At 40.0% G+C, this 20,778-nt stretch overlaps 1 protein-coding gene across 1 annotated transcript; it reads right to left on the bottom strand.

Moving 5' to 3' along the window:
- Positions 1 to 3,366: 3,366 nt before the first annotated feature.
- snx27a (sorting nexin 27a) lies at positions 3,367 to 18,984 on the bottom strand. Its single transcript, XM_056399762.1, has 13 exons — positions 18,561 to 18,984; positions 15,322 to 15,547; positions 14,970 to 15,162; positions 14,332 to 14,396; positions 13,646 to 13,750; positions 13,244 to 13,322; positions 12,756 to 12,919; positions 11,028 to 11,117; positions 9,768 to 9,917; positions 9,359 to 9,487; positions 8,977 to 9,036; positions 8,737 to 8,785; positions 3,367 to 7,667 (listed from the first exon to the last, which is right to left on the bottom strand). The coding sequence occupies exons 1-13, from the start codon at positions 18,869 to 18,871 to the stop codon at positions 7,597 to 7,599; spliced, it is 1,692 nt and encodes a 563-aa protein (XP_056255737.1). The 5' UTR covers positions 18,872 to 18,984; the 3' UTR covers positions 3,367 to 7,596.
- Positions 18,985 to 20,778: the final 1,794 nt, after the last annotated feature.

The following is a 20,778-nucleotide window of genomic DNA, read 5'->3' on the forward strand; positions in this document are numbered from 1 at the left end:
CAAAACAAAACATACAAGAATTGGCATAAAGTCAATAAGAAATTTTACAAAATTTCCAACCCGAGGGGATCAATGAAGTTTTATGTCCGGCAGTTGCACTGTGAATAATGAACTAAGACTCATCTGTTCATTCGTTTTTTATTAAGCAGTGCCAAAGTGCACTGGTGGAAACAGAATGAGTGCAAAAATGTCATGTCAGCCGAGCTGTTATATGCGCTTTAATGTCGTGATGAATCTGTCTGATAAAATGCAGTGAGGTTAGAATCATAATGTAGCCTGACCTTATTCAGACACCTGTTATTATCCTCATCATTATATAGCCAAAGTAAATCATATCAATTACCTCTAACTAAAAAATGAAAGAGGGAAATAAGTTTTGTATTTTACTGTGACCCTGCAATTGTATTTTGATGCTATTTATTTTCTAAGTGATGCATTAAATTTCATTTAAATCTTGTGATACACAACTGCAGTTTGTGGGACATATTTATAACCCATCTGTAGTCGCCCTTCTGTGGAGAATGCTGTAACTCAGTGCAACTCAAATGCTTTTACTAAAATGAGGAAAAACAAACAGGGATAATCCAGAACTCCTGTGCATGGAGGGTGTTAGGAGGCTTGATTGGAAACTGTTATCTCTTTTAATTATACATGACATAATTATACAAGCGTTGTTATATAATGCTCTTAGAGATTTCAGATCCATCTGTTCTGAGACACAGACAGGGAACAAACACAAAAAAGCAGTTTACTTGTCTTTTCTTGTGTGTTTATCCACAAGAACACACACACAACACACAAGAATAAATCCAGCAGAAAAAGACCACCACAGCTGACTGAGTGTAAAACTGAGAATGGCTCATTGGAGAGCCTCCCACATGGTTTTCACTGAAGCCTCAACACAAGTGGGCATTAAGTGGACTTAACACATTTTCCCTCAGGTGTGACCAGGGGGTAAGCAGCTACTCTGTGGGTCTGAGGACATTATTCCGACCTGACAGTTAAAATCATTGGACTGTTCAGAGGACGAGAGGGTTCACTCCGTCCTCCCTACTACATGCCACACAAAGCAATGAGTGGCTGTAGATCTAAACTCTCTTAACTCTCTGCTCTTACTTTATTGAGCCTCTTCATTGTGAGTACATTAGTTCACTAGAATCGGATTATGACACTAAGGCTTGACTTGTTAATTTGTAGATCACAAGATGTATACATGACATTTAGATTAAAAACAAGCTAATTTGGTTTTTAAAAAGTGAATATTTCAAAAACATCTATGAAACTTTTGTTTCAAATGATCCTGGTTTTGTTTAAATAACTCTTCTTATTGTACCAGGACTAAGAAAAAAAATTTAGCACAGTTTTAACTTAGACATCTTGTTTTTATACTACATTTTTACAGTGTTTAATCAACTTTAAACATTAATATAATTATATATAATAATACAGATTGTTATAGATTAGCATTTTAATGTTCTAGCAGGGTAAGGCAGAATAAATTCTGGTTTTTGTATTGCTGTGTAACAATGCATCACAAATGTGTACATACATACAACATATCAACTTTTGTAAATTCTTAATAGGCAAAGCTGAGTTTCACAAAAAGACAATGTTGATTCTTGGGTTTATAGGTAAAATGCTGTGTGTTTATTATTGTTAAATGACTGAGATGGCTGCTAATGTTGGCGACAGGCAGGCAATAAGCCCATAGTATCAGTTTGTAGAGTCTTAATAAGGATTAACAATGTGTCAAATAAAACTGACAGATCAACGCTGCAAAGTTTAAATTCCACCTTCCTTCTCAGTTGGACGTTGAAAAGAAAAGTGAGGGCAGGTGGTGACGTCAGGGTGGCAGCCTGCTGTCAGCAGGGTATAGCGCCTACGTCAAACAGCTCTAATGAGATGAGTATTTTCACATCAGCAGTGCCAATGCACACAACATTTTATGGGCTTGGTTCCACAGGGTGCATTAAGAGGCCCTGTGTTTTTGGTTTGAATAATGCCTCGCCTCAGTTTCCCACTACCTCCCCATGGACTGCAACAGCTCCTGTTGAGCACAGTGAACAACATAAAGATCTGTGCAGCATGTGACCATCAAAATGTCACTGTGCCTGTTCCTCTGCAGGAATAATGTGCCTGTGGACCTTTTATTAGCAGCTGTGCTCCCTGTTATGTACTGTACAGCATTTCTCCCTTTCCTACAGACCTGAGGCTGTTTGCAGGCAGGAAATGAGAAAATTTACAAAAAGGGGACTCAACAATAAACAACAAAGACAATCACCGTAGCAACAACCATTAATAAATTAGAATCAAGCAGGAAGCACAGTCCTTCTTTGGTCTGTTCTGTCACTGGTTTTGCTCCAAAAAAAGTGGTGACAATGTACATTTCTATTCATTTGAAACCTCCTTAAGCTACTGAAATGGGGATGAGGGTTACTGAAATGTTTCCTGCCAGCACGCTGTCACATCTGTTCCTTGTCATGATCAGCCCGCCTTCACTTCTCATGCAGCAGGCTGTGCAGTGCAGTTAGAAGTGTTGAGGAAAAACACAAATCGCTGTCAAATCAGCTTCAGCCCCTTAACTCAGTCATTCTGTGCCAAATAATTTAGCTCTGAAGATTTACCACCAGCGACTTGATATGAACTGCACTTGCATTAATGCCTCCCACAGATGCACAAATTACAGGACTTATCTCAGTTACACTTTATATGGATGATCTGCCTACAGAGAATTAACGGAGTATTTGTTACATTTCGTTAATCTTGTTTAACAGTTGAACGCTCCACTGATGTTCAACAATGTAAAATATTCAACCAACAATTAGTAACCACATAATAGGAAGGGTTAGGGTTAGGATTAGCATAACAGTTTAATTGTTGAATTTTAACTAATAACCTTTTCAAATAATACAAACACTCTAAACTCTCTGCAGGCGAACTGTTCGAACAGTGTTACCCTCGTCTGTCTGAAGGGAAAGGCCATCACCTTCCTTTGTAGCTCACACAAGAAACACTCATTAAAGCAATATATTTAGCATGGCTGTAACATTTTTTGACTAATTCAAATCTAAAGACATTAAAAGCTTATTAGGTGCACTTGTCTTTTTCTTTCAGTAAGTTAATTGGTCCCAGATGAGCACTGCAGTTGCTTTATCACTCCGTGTCTTTATAGTCTTGACATTGGCCAGGTCTCACCGGACAGGAAGAGAATCCATACATTGATAAACACAACCTGAGCGCTTTATCATCTAACAGCTGGTATAATCCTCCTGTAAGATCATTCAGATTACTGCAACATGGACAAAATGAGCCCACGGTTCATTTAATGTCCTGGAGAGTGTAAATAAGTGAAGACCAACCCAACAGCATTTTTCCCAATATATAACTTTATTTAAAATATTGTTACAATTTATTACTTTACACATTTTCAAACCTTTTTGTCCTTTTTCTTATATTGATTAGTAAACCTTTGTGTGTGTGTATTTTTTAGATATATAAAACTCTCCATTTTGTAGCCTAGTTCTGCATCAGGTGTTAATTGAGGTCTTTCGACACTTATTAAATGCAACAGCGCTTCTCTTTTAAACGGCTCGTTTCATTGTGTGGTTAGCTAATCCTCCATACAGCCCTTCCCCACGCACAAAACTAATGATCGACGGTGGCTCATTGTACACTATCATTTCCCCAATCTTTATAATTTCTGCTTAAATAAATAAATGTTTTGAGTTGGAGAAACAAGAGTGCATTTTGTCCAAAGGATACTATCTTTTTAAAACAGCTATTTACAGCTTATGCTGAAGACAAACAAGGCTTAGATTTTTAATTAATGTTGCTGCCTACTTGTCATGGGAAAGCCCTGTGTTTCAAAGCAATGAACAAAAATTAATCACACAAAGGTTAACACTTTATAAACAGCACTTACATCCACCCTTCAGTTAGTCATAGGTAGGACATGTCAGCTGAAATGGAAAAGCCAGCAGCTAATGCCCTCCAAGCCAGATGTGCATTCCGGAGGTCGATGAACTTCAAGTCTACACAAAAGCGCTGATGATGGGACTAACATCCCGGCTCCGACTGAACCATCGGCGTCAAAGGAAAACGACTGACTGGGCGTCCTCATAGACGCCACTTCAAACACTCGAGTCAGAGCCCTGTGAAATGCTGTTCGAATTTGAACTAACAGAAAAGATCTTATACGATATCAGCCACTGAATGATGCTATGGAAATCATTGCTGATTTGGCACACGAGACTCAGGGAACAAATGTGTTACCATAGCAACTGCATCATTTACATGAGCATTTCAGTGGCGGTTTTGATGAACACAAACTTTCTGAGTTTCATGTGAAGTCCACACATTATTTATTTTATCTTTTTAGTCTACTGCCACCGTGTTTGTTGTACCATCCAATATTCTATTTATCTGTAAAAATCCTGTGTAAAATTCAATCCTTTTTGTAAATAATCATTCACTTACAAGCCCAGGCTGTCCAGCATCTCAAATACAAACACAGGTGGCCCACAGCACAGTGCACACCGACGAACAAAAACTATCAAACACAGGCCAACCGTACAAAGACGTGCTTCTTAACATTCCTGTCATCTCCCTGCTTTCACCTAAACACTGTTACTATGACATTTATCTCACTGATGACCGAAACGGACGACAACTGACAGTATGCACACCTGCTAGTGACTGACGGACAGATGGCACCTAGTGCAGACGAGACAAACCGAAACACAAAAATATAAAAAACAGCAGCTTTCTAAAAGCTTATTCACAGCAGCACAAGCCACGGGGACATAGAACAAACATCAAACAGTAAAAAACACTGCTTTGAATACATTATTGGGAGGAGTGAGACAGTTGGCTGACAGGAATAAAAGGAACAGAGGCTGCACTGAGCGTGCTGAGCCAACGTGGTGCTGCCACGGCAACCACATCCCCCTGTGATGATGGGGGACCAACCTGGAGAGAGTAAGAGCAGAGGACAGACAGGCCAACACACACAATCACACAACCTCTATCTGCCTCTCCCTCTACAGCTTATGAAGAAAAAAAAAAAAACATCATGGTTGAACAGCTTTAATTCTTTTGTCATCCATCTCTAAATTGGCTATTACTTTAGCTGTCAAAATGACCATCCAGCAGTCTGCACATTGCAGTTTCTCTCTCGTTCCAGCTGTCTCTGGTGTGTGCATAAAACACACAACATGCTACTAAAGTGTGGTATGTATTGCTATAGGCTGTTGTATAACTGAAGCCAGTCCTCAGAGGAAACAACAGGAATAACAAAATAGCTTGTGTTGTTGCACGTAACAATTTTGTCAAACCACTAACACAGAGTAGCACTGAGACAGGGATATGTGTGTGTGTGTGTGTGTGTGTGTGTGTGTGTGTGTGTGTGTGTTATGCTGAAAAAGCATGTGAGTGGTTGTGAATATTAGCTAGACAATAGGAGACGCCTCCCATTTGTCTCCATCTGTCTGGTGTCTCCGCTGTCGTACAGATACAAAATCCCATCTTCATTTGCCGGCTCTCACACCGACAGCTCATCAGACACGTCCAATCAGAGCCTAAAAGCTTATCAGCAATGTCAATGATAAACATAGAGGACACACACAAACCCAGCACACATGCACATACTGCTCCAAGGCAACTGACCGAAAACAAATTATGACTAAACCTAGTCATGAAATACACATTTTGTTGAACCAAAATCTAAGATCAACTGTAAAAAAAAAAACTTGAACCTGCTCTACAAGTCAGAGTTAGTAAGAAAAGAAACGTCGCTCTCGGTTTCAGCTTTTTGGTTGCTGCCAGACAGCGAGTGAAGGACAAGAACAAGTCAGTAATGAATCGGCTGAGATAAACTTCTAGCCCTTACTGGGATAAACGAAACTCTATCTCTCATTCACACTTAGGTGAAATCAGTTCATTAACGCGCACTGTCTCCATTCAGGCAAGAAAAACAAAAACACAAGTAAACCTGTTATTGTTGTATGAAAAAAATTGAAATGCTGCTTCAAAACAAAACAAATCAAATCAGTGTAAATCATAAAACTTTCGTATAATCACATTATGTGCATACACACAACTAATACTGTATCAATTTAGGTTCAGTAAGAGGCAGACGGCTGTCTGCATTGCTATGTATGCTGATGGCTGTGGTTGCAGTCACACAACTTCATGCACCATCTACTCTCTGTATAACACACCCGCACACACACACCATCTGTCCTCCTGACGTGGTTAATGGACAAACTGCAGAGGAAGGATACTTTTGGGTGAGTTACAGAGCCCGAGGGATCACTCTTTTAAGAGGCTCTGAGATTTTTTTTTCCTTCAAAATCTACAACTTAACGTGTCTTACACTCTGCTGCCCCCTGCTGTCTGTTCAGAAAACAGCAGCTTACCAGACACTTAGAACTCTCCTGTCCTGTCCTAATAATATTCATAATCTGTTCATCAGATTCCTCATGAAGAACATGTGACATTTAAAGACATTAAAACTTTGGCCCATCAACCCTTTGTTCAACTGTAATTCCTGCACAGAGCTGAGAATGAGAAAGCCTCGTCCTTTCAGCTCCCAAGCTCTGCAAAATCACCACAATAAAACACTTGCAAGGGGGATAAAGACCCATACTGACTTAAATGGTCGACTGCCAACAGACGTCGTTCTGAAGTAGAGTGGGTTAGGACAGAAGACATCGTGGTAAATGGAGATTAGTAAAAGCAGTCTGAATGCAATTAAGTTAGTGTTTCATTGTGTTAGATCAAGAAACCAATTATTATAGGACTTATATTAATCTATATTTTATCAGAAGTAAGATTGTTAAACATACACATAATTATGAACATGTCCCCTCACGTTCGTTTTCAGTAAGTTACATTTGCGTCACTTATGTTTTCTGACAAAGACAGACCACTTCTGACCTCAGATAGAAAACATCAATTCTGTGTTAATGTCCAGCATCAGTGTAAAGCATGATTTTTCTTTCTTTCTTTCTCACTAACTGAAAGAAGTGAAACCTGCCGTTTTTCTGCATCCCTCCCTTCTTATTTTCATCTCCTTCGTCATAGCTCAGTTCAGCAGACGAGGGCCACGCTGAGGGCTTCAGGCTGAGTCGATCGTGTTGGGAGAACCGACCGTCAGGATCCCACCCCATCGTAAAGTGGCATTTCGTCGAGGTGCTCCCTTTGCGCAAACTGTGTTGCAGCGCTGTGGTAACTCTGACCAATCACACACTGTAGATATGTATTACATCTCAACCAGTGGCGAGAATTTGCTTGTGTCCTGCCCACATCACAGGGCAGATGTATGGAGGAAAACAACAGACACACTATGGAGATCTAGTAAATGACATGAAAGTTGGCTTTTGTTGATTTTCCTTCATTGCTCTTCTTGCTGTGTGTATCCCTGGGTTTGGTTAGGTGTGACAATTCCAATTTCCCAAATTGGTCACTTCCAGTTTGTTTTCGGGGCATGGATCGCCTCAGTCTGTCACTCAGTTCTGTGTTTGTTGATGGGCACTCTCAGGGGTGGCTGTGATGATGCAAGTGGACCAGTTCTAGTTCGAGTGATGACCAATGGTTTTAGGAAGTTGCAATCTCCCCCCCTAGGTGGCGCCATCCCTTCTGCTGTGTCTCAAGAGGAGGCAGAAACTCTGAAACAGAGGGACGGTTCAGGGGAACAAGTCTGAATGATCGGCTTTTTTCGAATGTCATGTGACTTATGAAAATGCTGCCACAGCACAACACAAATGTCAGTGTGTCTCAGTGTCACTGGGGCACACATGAATTTATACTGTCCCTCTGTAGCATGCTGATGCCCTCGCCTTAAATCTGGAGGTTTCTGATTCCCTCAACCTTCTTAGTGTCTCGGTCCTCAGCTGTTCATTATCTGTCTCTGTTCCTGTAACTCCAAAAGTTTCTCACTCATGCTTATACGTTGCACTTATTTTCTGTCCAAATACTTGTTTTGCTCGTCTTGTTCTGTCTCACATGGGCAAATAGTTTCAACTTCCCTCAAATGGGGGGGGGGGGGGGGGGGGGGGGGGGGGGGGTGTCACATGTCTGTACATGCAACAATTCCGAATCCTTTTGTACTCTGTTCACAAATCCACATGTGCTCTCTAAGAAACCTGACACCACTTGAGGGGAATTTACTCTCCTAAATTGTGAAGTGCATTGTAAAGTTCCATTGAATTGTCTATAAAAATTTCTCTGCTGCTGTTTCCCCTTGACTTTGTGCAGTTCCTTATAAAGCAATACGATCCACAGCAGAATGCACCCTCCCCCCCTTAGGCTGGGTGTAATTTAATGCTTTGAGCTAAAGCTACTTATAAACTACTAAAGCGTCTAGATATATTTTTGCCTTTAACACAGAAATAAAAGAGGCGGCATACAGTACTTGAGATCCTTTCCCTGCCCTTGCCCTTTTAGTTTTTGCCAGACAGGGAATTTTTGCATAATTCATAGTGCATGATGGGTGCTGTCTTTCAAAGCTCCACTCAGTACCACATCTGAATACATATTTCTTTATGATTTGCCCTCAATAAAATCTAGCCTCTTATTCTATTACCTTATTATAGCCTCTATTGTTTTATCAACTGTGCTACAAAAAATATTGTCAGTTTGTATTTGGGACAAAAAATACTCCAGAAGAATGAATGAATGAATGAATGAATGAATGAATGAATAAATAAATAAATAAATAAATAACTTGTTGCTTACCATTGTTACTGCAGTTTTTGTTGTCTTTGTCAGATGCCTCTTCCTCAACCTATCAGCAAAGAAATCAACACACAGGAAATATAACATTAATCATTTTAAACGAGAACCTGAAGAAAACTAGTGGCTTATTGTATTTCTATTTCAAAAAAAAAAAAGCAATGATAAGCTAAGTTTAGAATTTCAGACTTGGCATAGAGATATGTGCTTCCCAGAATGAAAGAGGAAAGGAGTGGTCCTTACCTGTTTCCTCCACTTCAGCTCACAAAAGACCCGCTCAAAGCACTCGTGCATGTAGTTAAACTGGGAGACAAAAGCACACAGAATTGTTATTCGGCCTACCAATACACCACAGTCAGCCCGCAGAGTCACAGAGTCGAGTTATGTTTCATCTTTTTTTAATAAGTTGTATTTACGTCTTCTTACCACTGCTTTGACTACACGTGAAAGAAACTGTGTTGACAATAGAATCATATACGTGCTCCTATAAACTCCTTTTGAAAATGACAAAATCAGTCACTCTAAAACTGCAAATTCCAACTAAGTAAATACATACACACATTAACGCAGTACAAATGCCGGACAAACATGTCAAACAGCAGTGATGCGGTGTGAGCACACTCACATATGGAGTGAAGATCTTGACCCAGCGAGGTTTCTTCTCCCCTCTTGCGTACTCAAAGCAGAAGGCCATCCCCTCCTCGTCAGTGTCCCAACGCTGCATCTCCCCCCACTCAAAAGCTATCACCTGGTTCTGAGGGAGAGTTGACAGTAGGTAATCCTCGTGCATGTTTAGCTTAACACCAGATTGATACGCAATTCAGTATTTGGGAAATCTATTTAGGAAAATATAGGAATGCTTTGATTTTATTATATAAGTGAAATCCTAAATTGCATATCCATGAAATTATTACAGCATTCAATAATGTAAGACTATCTATATTTAAAAAAATATGTTGCCTCAAAAAGTGATAAGTTACACCCTCTACTGTGTTTTTACACTTGTTCCCAAACTAGCGCAGGCAAACACTCACCTCCAGCGTGCCGTCCTCAGTGCAAGCGTGCAGCTTGAAGTGATTGATGCTGATAGCTGTGATGACATGCCCCTTCCTCCTGGAGTCGCAGGAGCAGTGGGGGAACATCACCTCATTGTAGCCCTCACATGTCCGCAACAGGCTCAGGTACTAATAGGTATTACAGAACAAACAACAGTCATTATTGCTGTAAGTAACCAGGTTAAGATTAAGGTCCAATTACTCTGAAACCTCAATTAACAAGCAGTTTGGGCAGGGACATGAGTTCCCACCTACTCCCAAATACATTGTACTAATTACGGCATATTTAAGGTAGCCCGTAAGACAAAGCACATACAAGAGTGAATGCACAAACATTAAGGGATAAACTGATCAGATAAATGAAATCTAAATGGTTAATTTATTGCCAGAAAATATATCAAAACTGAATAAAGGGTTAGGTTAGGTAAATAAAGTCTGACGGGCAGGCAAAAGTTTTTGTAATGGTGCTGTTATTCCAAATCGAGCCCAACCACTGCCCCTAGCATCCTGGATTGCTTCTACCGTAGAAAGTCCTGTTGCATGTGTTTTCATGTTTGCCGCACTGCTGCATCATGTTTGTGTTTTCACTTTTGTGTGTGCTTTGTACTTAGGGGCCACCATATATGTTGCAGTTCATGAGAAACCTGTTTCATGTTTGAATTTACAAAAAGGCAACGTTAAGCCGTGAAAACTTTCCTATATAACATTTCAGTTTTCAAAACAAAATGGAAAGCAGTAATATTCCGTTTGAGACTTTGAATACATTAGTTCAGATCCAGGATGAACAGCTATGAGTAATAATCATTCCTTTTTTTCCATCGTACTGTGGCATCATTACATTCACTGTCCTGTGTCTTTTTCATGCAAGTCTGGCCTTCACCAACAATCAGCTCACTGACGTACATGTAAATGAGTGTTGCTTTTATATTCATTTATCCAAGGTTTATCTTTAAAAGCTTGGAAATGTTGTGCTGGGTGGCTACATAGTTTTGAATGCAGTTTTGAATTTGCACACAGAAGCTCTCACACACGCCACTTTCAGCTTATGTTCTACAAACCTCAATATAAAGCCAATGGCTCTGTTTATAACATACAGGGCTGTATTCTGAGTGTGAAAAGGTTTCTGACTTTTCTCTCCATCTATATTTGGTCATGTTTTGGTGATGGCTCTGGTCAGCAGGCAAAAAGTGCAGTTATCCCCATCCCTTCCCCAAACAAAGACTGGTTTGTGGGACTGACCGTGGCCATCTTGCGCTGCTCTGCCAGTTTCTGCAGCTGGTAGGATTTGTCCTCCGTTTTTATGAATCCCTTCTTCACATCATCCAGTGCCTAGACACACAGGAGGTGGGGTGGATGGGGGTTCGGGGTGGCATGAAGAGATACAACACCATTTATCAATTGAGGTCACTGAATGAAAGATGATTATCCATTAAAACATTTACTAAGAAGATATTCAAGCATTTACAACAATAACCTCATGTTTTACGCCTTAAAGCAGCGATAACTGATGACAATACATCAAATGACAATGTGACTGGGAAGTATCCCCTGAATCTGCAGCTCCACTCTGCTTTATGGAATTACAGTGAGTTTCACCTCATTGTTTAGTTTTCCAGTCCCCAACTTCACTGTTCTGGTTCACTCTCCCTGCTCTCATAGTATCATTGTGTCACCGCAGATATTTTCTACTGTTTTCAGTGAAAAAGCTCTAAAAATCAACTGTACATTATCTGCTCAAACAATGGAGGGACACAGTTAACAACTACCTGTTGAACATAGTGGAGCATTTAGCAGCTAAAGAGCCAGACATTTCCCTCAGGAGTCGGTAGAGACCAAAAACAGAGCTAAAAGAGAGAGTGACTATTGGACTTACACTCACCAGGTGGCCACAGACACAATTCCTAATGAATGATAATGTTGCTCGGTAACTGCTGGATATGCAAAAGCAATGGCTCGCTAACCTGTCTGCAATGTTAACTTAAAACTTAAAACGGGATGATACTGCGTGTCAGTTTTGTGGTTCACAGCTTGCTTTTGCTGCCCCCATCTGGGCTTAGGTTTAACTATTCTGGATAGGTTTGTTTTCATGTTTGCCAGGAGTGCAAGCACTGAGATGTGCTGATTTTACGAGCAGAAATTGCTTTAATTGGTCACTGCTGAACTTCTCATGCCTAAAATGCTTCAGGTAGTGACCTTTATTGGTCAGCGGACAGCCTGTAGGCTGCTGTTCGTGCTATGGCTATTTTTAGTTAGAGGATTATTTTTTCCAGTTCACGCTTACACTATGCCTCAAAAAATGTGTGTGAGTTTCACTGGCTTTTAGAATATCATGGGTCTCTGGTTTCCTGATTAAGTACACAAGTGGTGGCATTTCAAAGCATTAGAATATGTGTTTTATAATCAGGATACCATTTGTAAGACTTCGAGATAGTAGTTTAATGTTTTGTTTAGACTCTGGTTAGAATGTTAGTTGCAGGTAAGACTGAACCTCTGTGTCCACGACTGTCACAAAAAACAGTTTAATTACCTAAGTATTTGCTAACAGACTCCCAGCTGGCAAGAATCCAACCACCACTGAGACAGTTTGCTTGTTGATGTCAAAACATGGTGGGAAAGTAGCCTTACAGAGGACAAGACAACTTTGAAATTGTTATATCTTTGGTCTAATCAATTTTGTGGTGATGAGATACTAAGTAACCACATTGTGTAGGCTGGATATTGTTTAACCGTAGGAATAAATAACTTGACGGAGAACTAGAAGATTCTGAGACCAGCAAAAGTAGTAAAGAGTAAAGGACTACATTAATACAGTAAATTTCCCTGATTATGGCAGAAATCATTCATGAACAAAAATGCTAAAATTCCCAACATATTTGAACCCAGAAAGGAGTGTATAAACTCTTGGAAAAAGATTTGTGCTGAGTTCCTTTAAGTTCATGGCAAGTGGGATTCAATTATTGTTATTACCTGGTGAAAGCAGTAGTGCAGTGCCAGCGGGTTGTCTCTGAGCAACTCCTCCTCCTGGAAGCTGAACAACCATTTGCGAAGCGCCAAGCAAGTCCCCGGCACTGCCGATGTGTAGTTCTGCACATAAAGCTTGTGGGGAAACTCATTAGGTGCCAGCTTTCGTACTGCAACAAGAGATAGAAAGAAGGAGAGGCACGGTGATGAGGATGAAGGGCAGGGGGTTGTCTGTTCAGTCATTAAAAAAATAATTAATTATAGCCTTTACCAAATTACACGCATTTGCTGTCCAAAACTGCACACAGATCCCAAGGCCCGATGAATTAAACTCACCAGTGGGATGATACAGCTCTTTATTTAGAAAACTTGTGATCATGTGATGAAGTCAGTCCAGAAAAGGCTTTTAAATTAAACACCTGACAGTATGTGACAATGTTCTGCGTAATTTCCCTGTGCGATACTCATAAATATCAAATACACAAAGCTCTTACCAAAGGAGTGGTTGATGACTTCAAAAAGGGCAAAGTAGCTCGCCATAATACTGTCCATTCCAACCTTCATCACTAATGCCTACAGGAAGAGCATTACAGGGTCAGTTACGTAAGAAAAACATTGTTTGAGAATTTCTTTGACACTATAACATGAAAGTTTATCGTATAATAATAAAATCTACCTTCATTTTTTTTGTTTCATTCTAAACAAACATCTACAGTTATGGAATATCATGTATTTACCCCCCACGATTTGACCTTGCAATTCTCAGTGTCATCATTAAAGCTAAGAACTGAATGTAAAGCTCACTTCAGATGTTTAAACAATGGGCCACTACCTGAACAACCTGTACAATATAGCTGTATGACAGCAAAATTCCAGCAGACGTCATGTGGTCTTACCTGGTACACCTGGTCTGTTGTGCTGTTCTTACGGACTCTGACAGAGATGGTGGTCTTGTCTGGCAGGGCTATGCGCAGTTCTACATCCGTTACTCCATTGTAGTTCTGCACAGCGAAGCAAAACATGATGAGAACAGCTGTAAAGCTGGATTAACTCATGTGTGGCTTGACAAAGGTGTATGCTTGCTTGAGTGGGAGTGCATGCATGTGTTTGTTGTGAATTACTGATAAGTACTTTTGGATTAGAAAAACATAAAAAAAAACAAAACAAGACATAATGAAACCAGAACTATTATCTGTAAGAGGGCCTAATCCTCCAAAGTGTTTCTTTGAGTGCAAATTAAATCAGTAGTGCTGCATTTGTTTCGCTATTGTAATTTCTCAAAACATTAGTAAGGCAATACAATTAACTATCTGAATGATTTCCAGACTGGCAGACAGAACTGCCAGCAAGCTACCTTCACAATACATTCATAAATTAATTTTTGAATGATTGTTATTGTGTAATAAATAGCATACAGTGCTGTGCAACTTGTACGTGGGAAAAAGTTTTGAAAGATTTGCAGGAAAACTTTCCCCACTTGAAACTACAACTTTTCAAAGCTCAGAATCAAAAATCACATAGAAATAGATACATATAAACCTGGTACAGTCAATATCAGAACAGCAGTGTATGAGATGCATACCTCATCTGATTCAGAGAGAAACTCCTGCATGATGTCACTCTCCCCGATCACCCGCACAGAGCAAACTACAGGCAAACACAGACAAGGGTGGAGAAAGAAAGTGTTGAGGGGGGGGGGTCAAAGTTTACCAAATAAACAAAGGACAACTAAATGTTACTTTGCTTGTATCCCTTGTTCAGATTTACAGCAAAAAACAGCCAATCACCTGCATTTTTATATCTTGGTTCAAGCATGCTGCCTGCTTATCGGCTCACTGAGGCTGATGAGATTTACTCACTTACTCCTTAGGTATCGAATGACAAGTCGTTTTTCAATCCTTGAAAGTATCAAACTGATTCAGTCAGTCCATAAAAGTAACAAAGTTTGATACCTAGCCCTACATGGGGTTGGCCTATTTTCTATCGTTAAAAAATGATTTCTGCACGTTTGCACTACATTGTTGCCATTATGGATTTCGGTGGGTCTAAATACATTGTTGTACTTAGACATCATCCTTTGAAAATAAAGCTGTAATTATTCTTGAATGACATATAGATTGGTAACAGAAAGCCTCTATCTTTGCCCTCGCCCATGCTGAATATCAACACAGAAACTGTTTCTTTTTTCTTTACACTTGTGACCTTTCCATATCAGCCTACCTCGCTCAAGATATTCCTCTAGGCCTCTACGGCGAGCATCCAGCTGCTGCTCAGAGAGGGAGAAGGGCCATTTCCCAGGAAGCTTTGGGAAGTTGAAGTTGGAAAACTCCCTCTTTAGGTTCTGGTGCAGGATGGCAAATTCTCGGTATCGCTTTGAGCACAGCTGTCTACCTGACATGTACACATTGTACACCTATGGCCATTGGGGGAAAAAAACAGAAAGGCATTGGAGAATTCTCTATTCATATAACTGTACATTTTCTACCTTATATGGGAGAGATTTTGAGGGCAGCCACAAGAGGCTATTTCAAGAATGAAAAATATACGGTAAATGTGTCAGAACACCACTCACCACAAACCTCTCCGAGTGCTGCTCTACATGTTTATATGTGGGAATTGAAATGGGCACAGCCTGCTTATCACTGTAGTCATAGTTGGGTTGGACATCCTCTACTCCTTCCAATCCATCAGCCTCCTGAGGTGGAACAGAGAGCACAGCCAGGACCAGCTCCTTCTCCCCTGCACGGATCAGGTCCACTACCTGCTTATGGGTGGCACCTTCCACGCTCACCCCATTACTGGAGGAAAGTGAGAGCAAGATAAAGATGAAGAGAAGAAAGTGAGCTAAGAGTTTTTAAAACCTTTTCCCCCACTGTTTGTCACATGATCATCACTGACTCTCTAAATACCAAGGAAACAAATCAAGCATTCAGCGCTTGACTGAACACTTGCCATGCTAATATGGTGTGAAATTTGTTTAGTGTATAGACAAATATAGTATATAACAATATTTCAACTTAGGGTATAATACTGACCCGATACCAGTACCCTCATTTCCCCACACTTAAATCCATGGAGTGATTAGTTTTATATAAGGTAACCTGAGGCCAGGATCTGGGACTAAAAACTCAGTTGTTGGCCTGCTGTGGCTTAATGAATGCAACTGATAGTGGAAAGCTTACATTTTATAATGACCCTGATAAAGAAACTGCATTTAATGTGGATTGGTCATGTCACAGTTGATAACCAGCCCACTTAATAAGGTCAATATTGGTGATTATACAGATTTGTGCATCCCTAATAATAACAATGGCACCAAAACCCTGATTTACAGCACAAAATTATAAAATATTTCATTAATGCAGCAAATATGCTTCCAGTACACTGTACTATTATAATGCGCCAATGTCTCATATTTTGTGCTCCATTGATAAACACAATGTCGGGAGTGCTGTGTAACCAGGTCAGCTCTTATGTCCCCCTTTCATTTCGTGCTGTGAGACACCTCCTGTCCTGGCTTTGCTGAGGCCAGATGGCACCAGCATCAGGTGTCTCTGCTAATCTTCCAATGAGTAACAGCGGGACAGACCATGAAAGGAGGGAGTAAGCAAAGACCTCATGCATAGATGTGTCCACTATATGTCATGTCTCAATTACTGATTATAAATGTATATTTGTATTGTATCATACATAGACAAATGGGAATAGAGTGGGTCGTGAAAGACAAAATAAACAACAGGAGATGAGAAGAGCTGGTTTTATTATGAGAGCAAGGACTGACGTCATGACAGCATTCCTCTGAGTTGCTGAACTTAAAAGCAGACTTAAGGGTCTGAAGTGACCAAAAAGATGAAGGTAAAGGGAGTTGTTTTGGTCTCAACACAACTGTGATCCAATCATCGTCCTGTTAGACTAAACAGAAGCACAGCAATGCCTGCCAGAAAGGTGTCTCAGTTGCTGGTCGGCAACAAAGGGGGTTGGTAGAATGTAAATTAGGCTTAGTAAACATTAAGAAACATTAACACCAAAGTAGGGCTGAATACATTTGGTTTCTCAGCTATTTTCACTATGAATTAATATAGTGAATATGCTGTAAATAAGAAAAAACAAACTATTAATATGAACTAGAGATAAGCAAGCAGATCTTCAAATTTGGTTGGATGGAATATATTGGGCAATTTCATAAAATAAAAGATATAAATACATTATCTGTCATCACATTTTCCAAAATGATAAAAATTTAAATTGTGAGAAACAATGATCCAAACTGACTCAATTGTCTCAATAATCAGGCTACTGATTAATAGCCGGTTGACTGATCAGCTTACCACTAAGGTGAGGCCTCACACGACCTCATGACATTACTTTCTCATGTAAATACACAGGAGCAAAGCAAGGTCATTTTATTTTCATTTATTTTAAGGACTAGGAAACATCTGACATTCTAAACAAACTATAGTCTGGCAAATGTCAGTCATGAAACATTACATATAAGCTTGTGAAGCAGACTGTTCCCTTTCTTTGCTCATAAAACTCTGAAGTGAAATGCTGACATATGATGTACTTAACCGGAGGATTCTTCTGAGTTTTTGCAGAATAGTCAAGCTGGTTAATAAGTCACATGATAAGAACCAGCCCTGTCATGTGACCAGTGAGTGATTTAGAAGGTAAAACTGAGAATACACAGGCTGGGTGAAACAAACTAGAAGTAAGGTTATTGTTCCTTGTTTACAGTTTCTATTCTCCTTTATTGAAAGCTTAGCCTATGGTCAAGTTACCAGTAATCCATGGACATGTTTTCACTGCTCAAATCCTGACTTTAAGGCCTATTATGCTGGGCCACATGGACTCCTAAGAAACATGTATAACTGTAGTAGTTGTAGATGTTATTTACCATTAACATTTTACTTACTATACACCTTACAAGATTTCAACAATATTTTACATATAATTTCTCTGTAAAATGTTTATTATACATATGCTAAAAGTTAAAGGCTAAAATAAACTTTCAACATGTAAGTTATTTTATCTAAAACTCCTCTAGGGAAAAAGTGACAGCTGACCCCTGACTTTTCCTGGTACGACAGAAATTCGAAAGTTGGATGAAAAAGAAAATAAACACATCTACAAAGATGTCTCTAGGATCCAGCAATGCGTATCACAACCACTGGTACTGATAGTGATAAAGGACGAAATCAATAGACACTTCTTAACACTGACCCATGTAAAGAGCATGGCTAATCAAGCTAGCCTGCCAAGAGGTCTCTCTTCCAAGACAAGAAGGACACACACCATATGATGTTGAATTTGAGTGACAACACTGCCATCCACTGTCCTCAGGCAGGGTCAAAATACACATCCCAACTAGTATGCATATGACAATGCAATGTCAACAAAGCTGTCATTAAATCCATCCTCACAACTATTCTGAAGCAGTCACTAGCCAAAGGGCTAGCTAAACAAGACGTTAGCTACCTGGCTCGCTAGCTAGCTGAAGCTAATCAACATGCACAGCCTGTTGTCCAACTTATGTAAGGTGGTTAGCCTTCTCGTTAACTGACTAGCGTTAGCTTGGTGGAGCTACAACTCTAACTGATTAGTCAGATACAAATGCTCGTAAACAAGACAAATAACTACCTATCTATGCAAACGGCTACTTCTGTTGTCATAACACACAAGTGACGTAGCGTTATAACCTGAAGATAGCTAATGTTAACACATGCTTCAAACTGAATCCAAACGGGCTTAACTCGATAGCTAGCTTTACTTGCTAACTCCCTGGCTTCATTGAACGGACAGAAGCTGACTTACACCTCCAGGATCCGGTCACCCTTCGCTATCCCAGCTCGGTCCGCCGCACCTCCGGGCAAAACAGCGCTAACATGCTGAAGAGGAGCGTACAGTTCCCCGTTGATGCTCCGGAGCTGTCCTCCTTCACTAACTTGACCGCGAACATTGAACCCGTAGCCGGACTCGGACTTGACAATCCTCACCACCCGTGGACCTGATGTTGCCGTAGCTACGATTTGGCCCGTGGTGCCCGCCGACGAAACGACAACCGGACCGTTACGGGATGCCGAAGGGAGAGCCGACCGAGTTTCATCGTCTCCTACATCCGCCATCTTATCCACAGACCCTACCCCCCCTCCTGTCGGTGTCTTCTAGCAAATTCAAAACAACACTCGAGCTCTGTCCCTCGGTAACGTTAGCTCCACAGACCGACTCTGTTGTTGATAACCCGCCCCTAGGAAGCGTCACGAGACACGGCCATACAACGTGACCTGCCGAAGGCGTCACCGAAACTGGTCTGTTCTGAACAGTCCCTCATCTTCTCAGTGCGAACTTACTTATCACGTAAACATTACGCATATAATCTGTTAACGTGACAATATGGGTAACAGGTCAATTTATTTGATTATATTATAAATATATTTATTCTATCAGCACATTTTAATTTAAGAGCAACTTTTTTTTAAGCTTCGATGAAACAGTCTTTATACACACAGGAAGTAAAAGTAAGAGATGATAGAGATGATAGTTAATATATAGGCCCACATTACATACCTTCCAATAGAAATTTTAATAGAATTTTGTAGAAGTAAATGTAGAAATATTATGTGGAAGTATTGACTGTTCCCATCACAGTTTGATATACTGTGGTTTCATTGCATACACCCTTCTGTTATGGCCATAAATCTCACACTTGGATTCAGCAGTAAACATGATTTTTTTCAGTCATCAGCTGTGAAATTCTTCTATGTCTTAGCCCACCCCAAGCATTTGACCTTGCACCCCCCCCCACCCCACTATAAGATAGCCTTCTTTTTCAGCCAACTGAGTCTTACCCTCTTTATTTACCATATGTTGTATCAGTGTTGAACTTGCTTTTCTATCTCTCAGGGAACTAAGCTTGATGCATTGACCTTCTTCTGATGGTGTCGTCACTTTTGGTCTGCCTGATTGTGCTTTCAAGACACCCGATCCAGTTTCTACAAAACGTTTTGGAGTAACATGCAGTGCTCCCTTTGAAACCCTTGGTCTAGCCATGATTAGACACTAGGAGCTTCGAATAACAGTTTGATTTATGACACTTTCACTTGTTTCTGATGCTATTTTTTCTACTATCACAATGCTACTTAGTAAGCAATGATCTGCTGGAAACTTGAGGCACAGACTTATTTATAACAAGTGAACCCTGGCTGCAAGTTGAGTTACTTGGACGAGCCACCTGATTGTCATCTGAGCACATGCTTCATTGGAAGGGATACAACTAAAGGAAATTGGACCTTTTATACAAGGGAGTTGAGTTGGTCAGTGCTCCAGATTTGATTAATTTTGATTGCTCACCAGTAGAAATAGTGCAGAATCTTGATTAATTCCTCTTCATTTTACATGACATATCTTCTTGTGTTTTCTAAAAGTTTCAGAATCCTCAAACTTTCTGATTATTTCCAGGTTTATGTGGAATTATTCGAGATTTTCAATGTGGTCTCAGACTTTTGAACCCCACTATATTTTATAAAAAGGGCTGCAGTACAGACAGTTATGTAACTGCCCTTGGAGTCAGAGCTCATCTTTTCCACAAACTGAGAAGACACTCTTACAAAATGATGTTCCATCTGTATGGGAGCTGAATGTTAATGTTAGTATTTACTTCAAGTACTTTGGTACAATATGGAAACATGCTTTCTCTCTCTCTCTCTCTCCCTCTCTCATTTTTGTTACTGGCTGATTTGCTGCCTCGTGACACAGTTAAAAACTGATGCCAAACACTACACAACATATAATTGTGCCTCATGTCATGTTATCTTATGTAATCTAAACAATAATTTTAAATTAATAATTTAATTAATAATGTTATTATTAATTTAAATTCATTATAGAGGAAGGTGTCATCTGTGAGATCACCTGTTCTGTATTTGATTGGAATAAAAACTTGCAGGTTGTTGTGCCCTTGAGACACATTTCTGCCAAAATGCATCGTGTTAAAAGAATATTGGTGTATCGCCAACACGTCACCAATAAATGG

The sequence above is a fragment of the Seriola aureovittata genome, chromosome 16 (genome assembly GCF_021018895.1).
Source record: "Seriola aureovittata isolate HTS-2021-v1 ecotype China chromosome 16, ASM2101889v1, whole genome shotgun sequence".
NCBI classification, from domain to species: Eukaryota; Metazoa; Chordata; class Actinopteri; order Carangiformes; family Carangidae; genus Seriola; species Seriola aureovittata.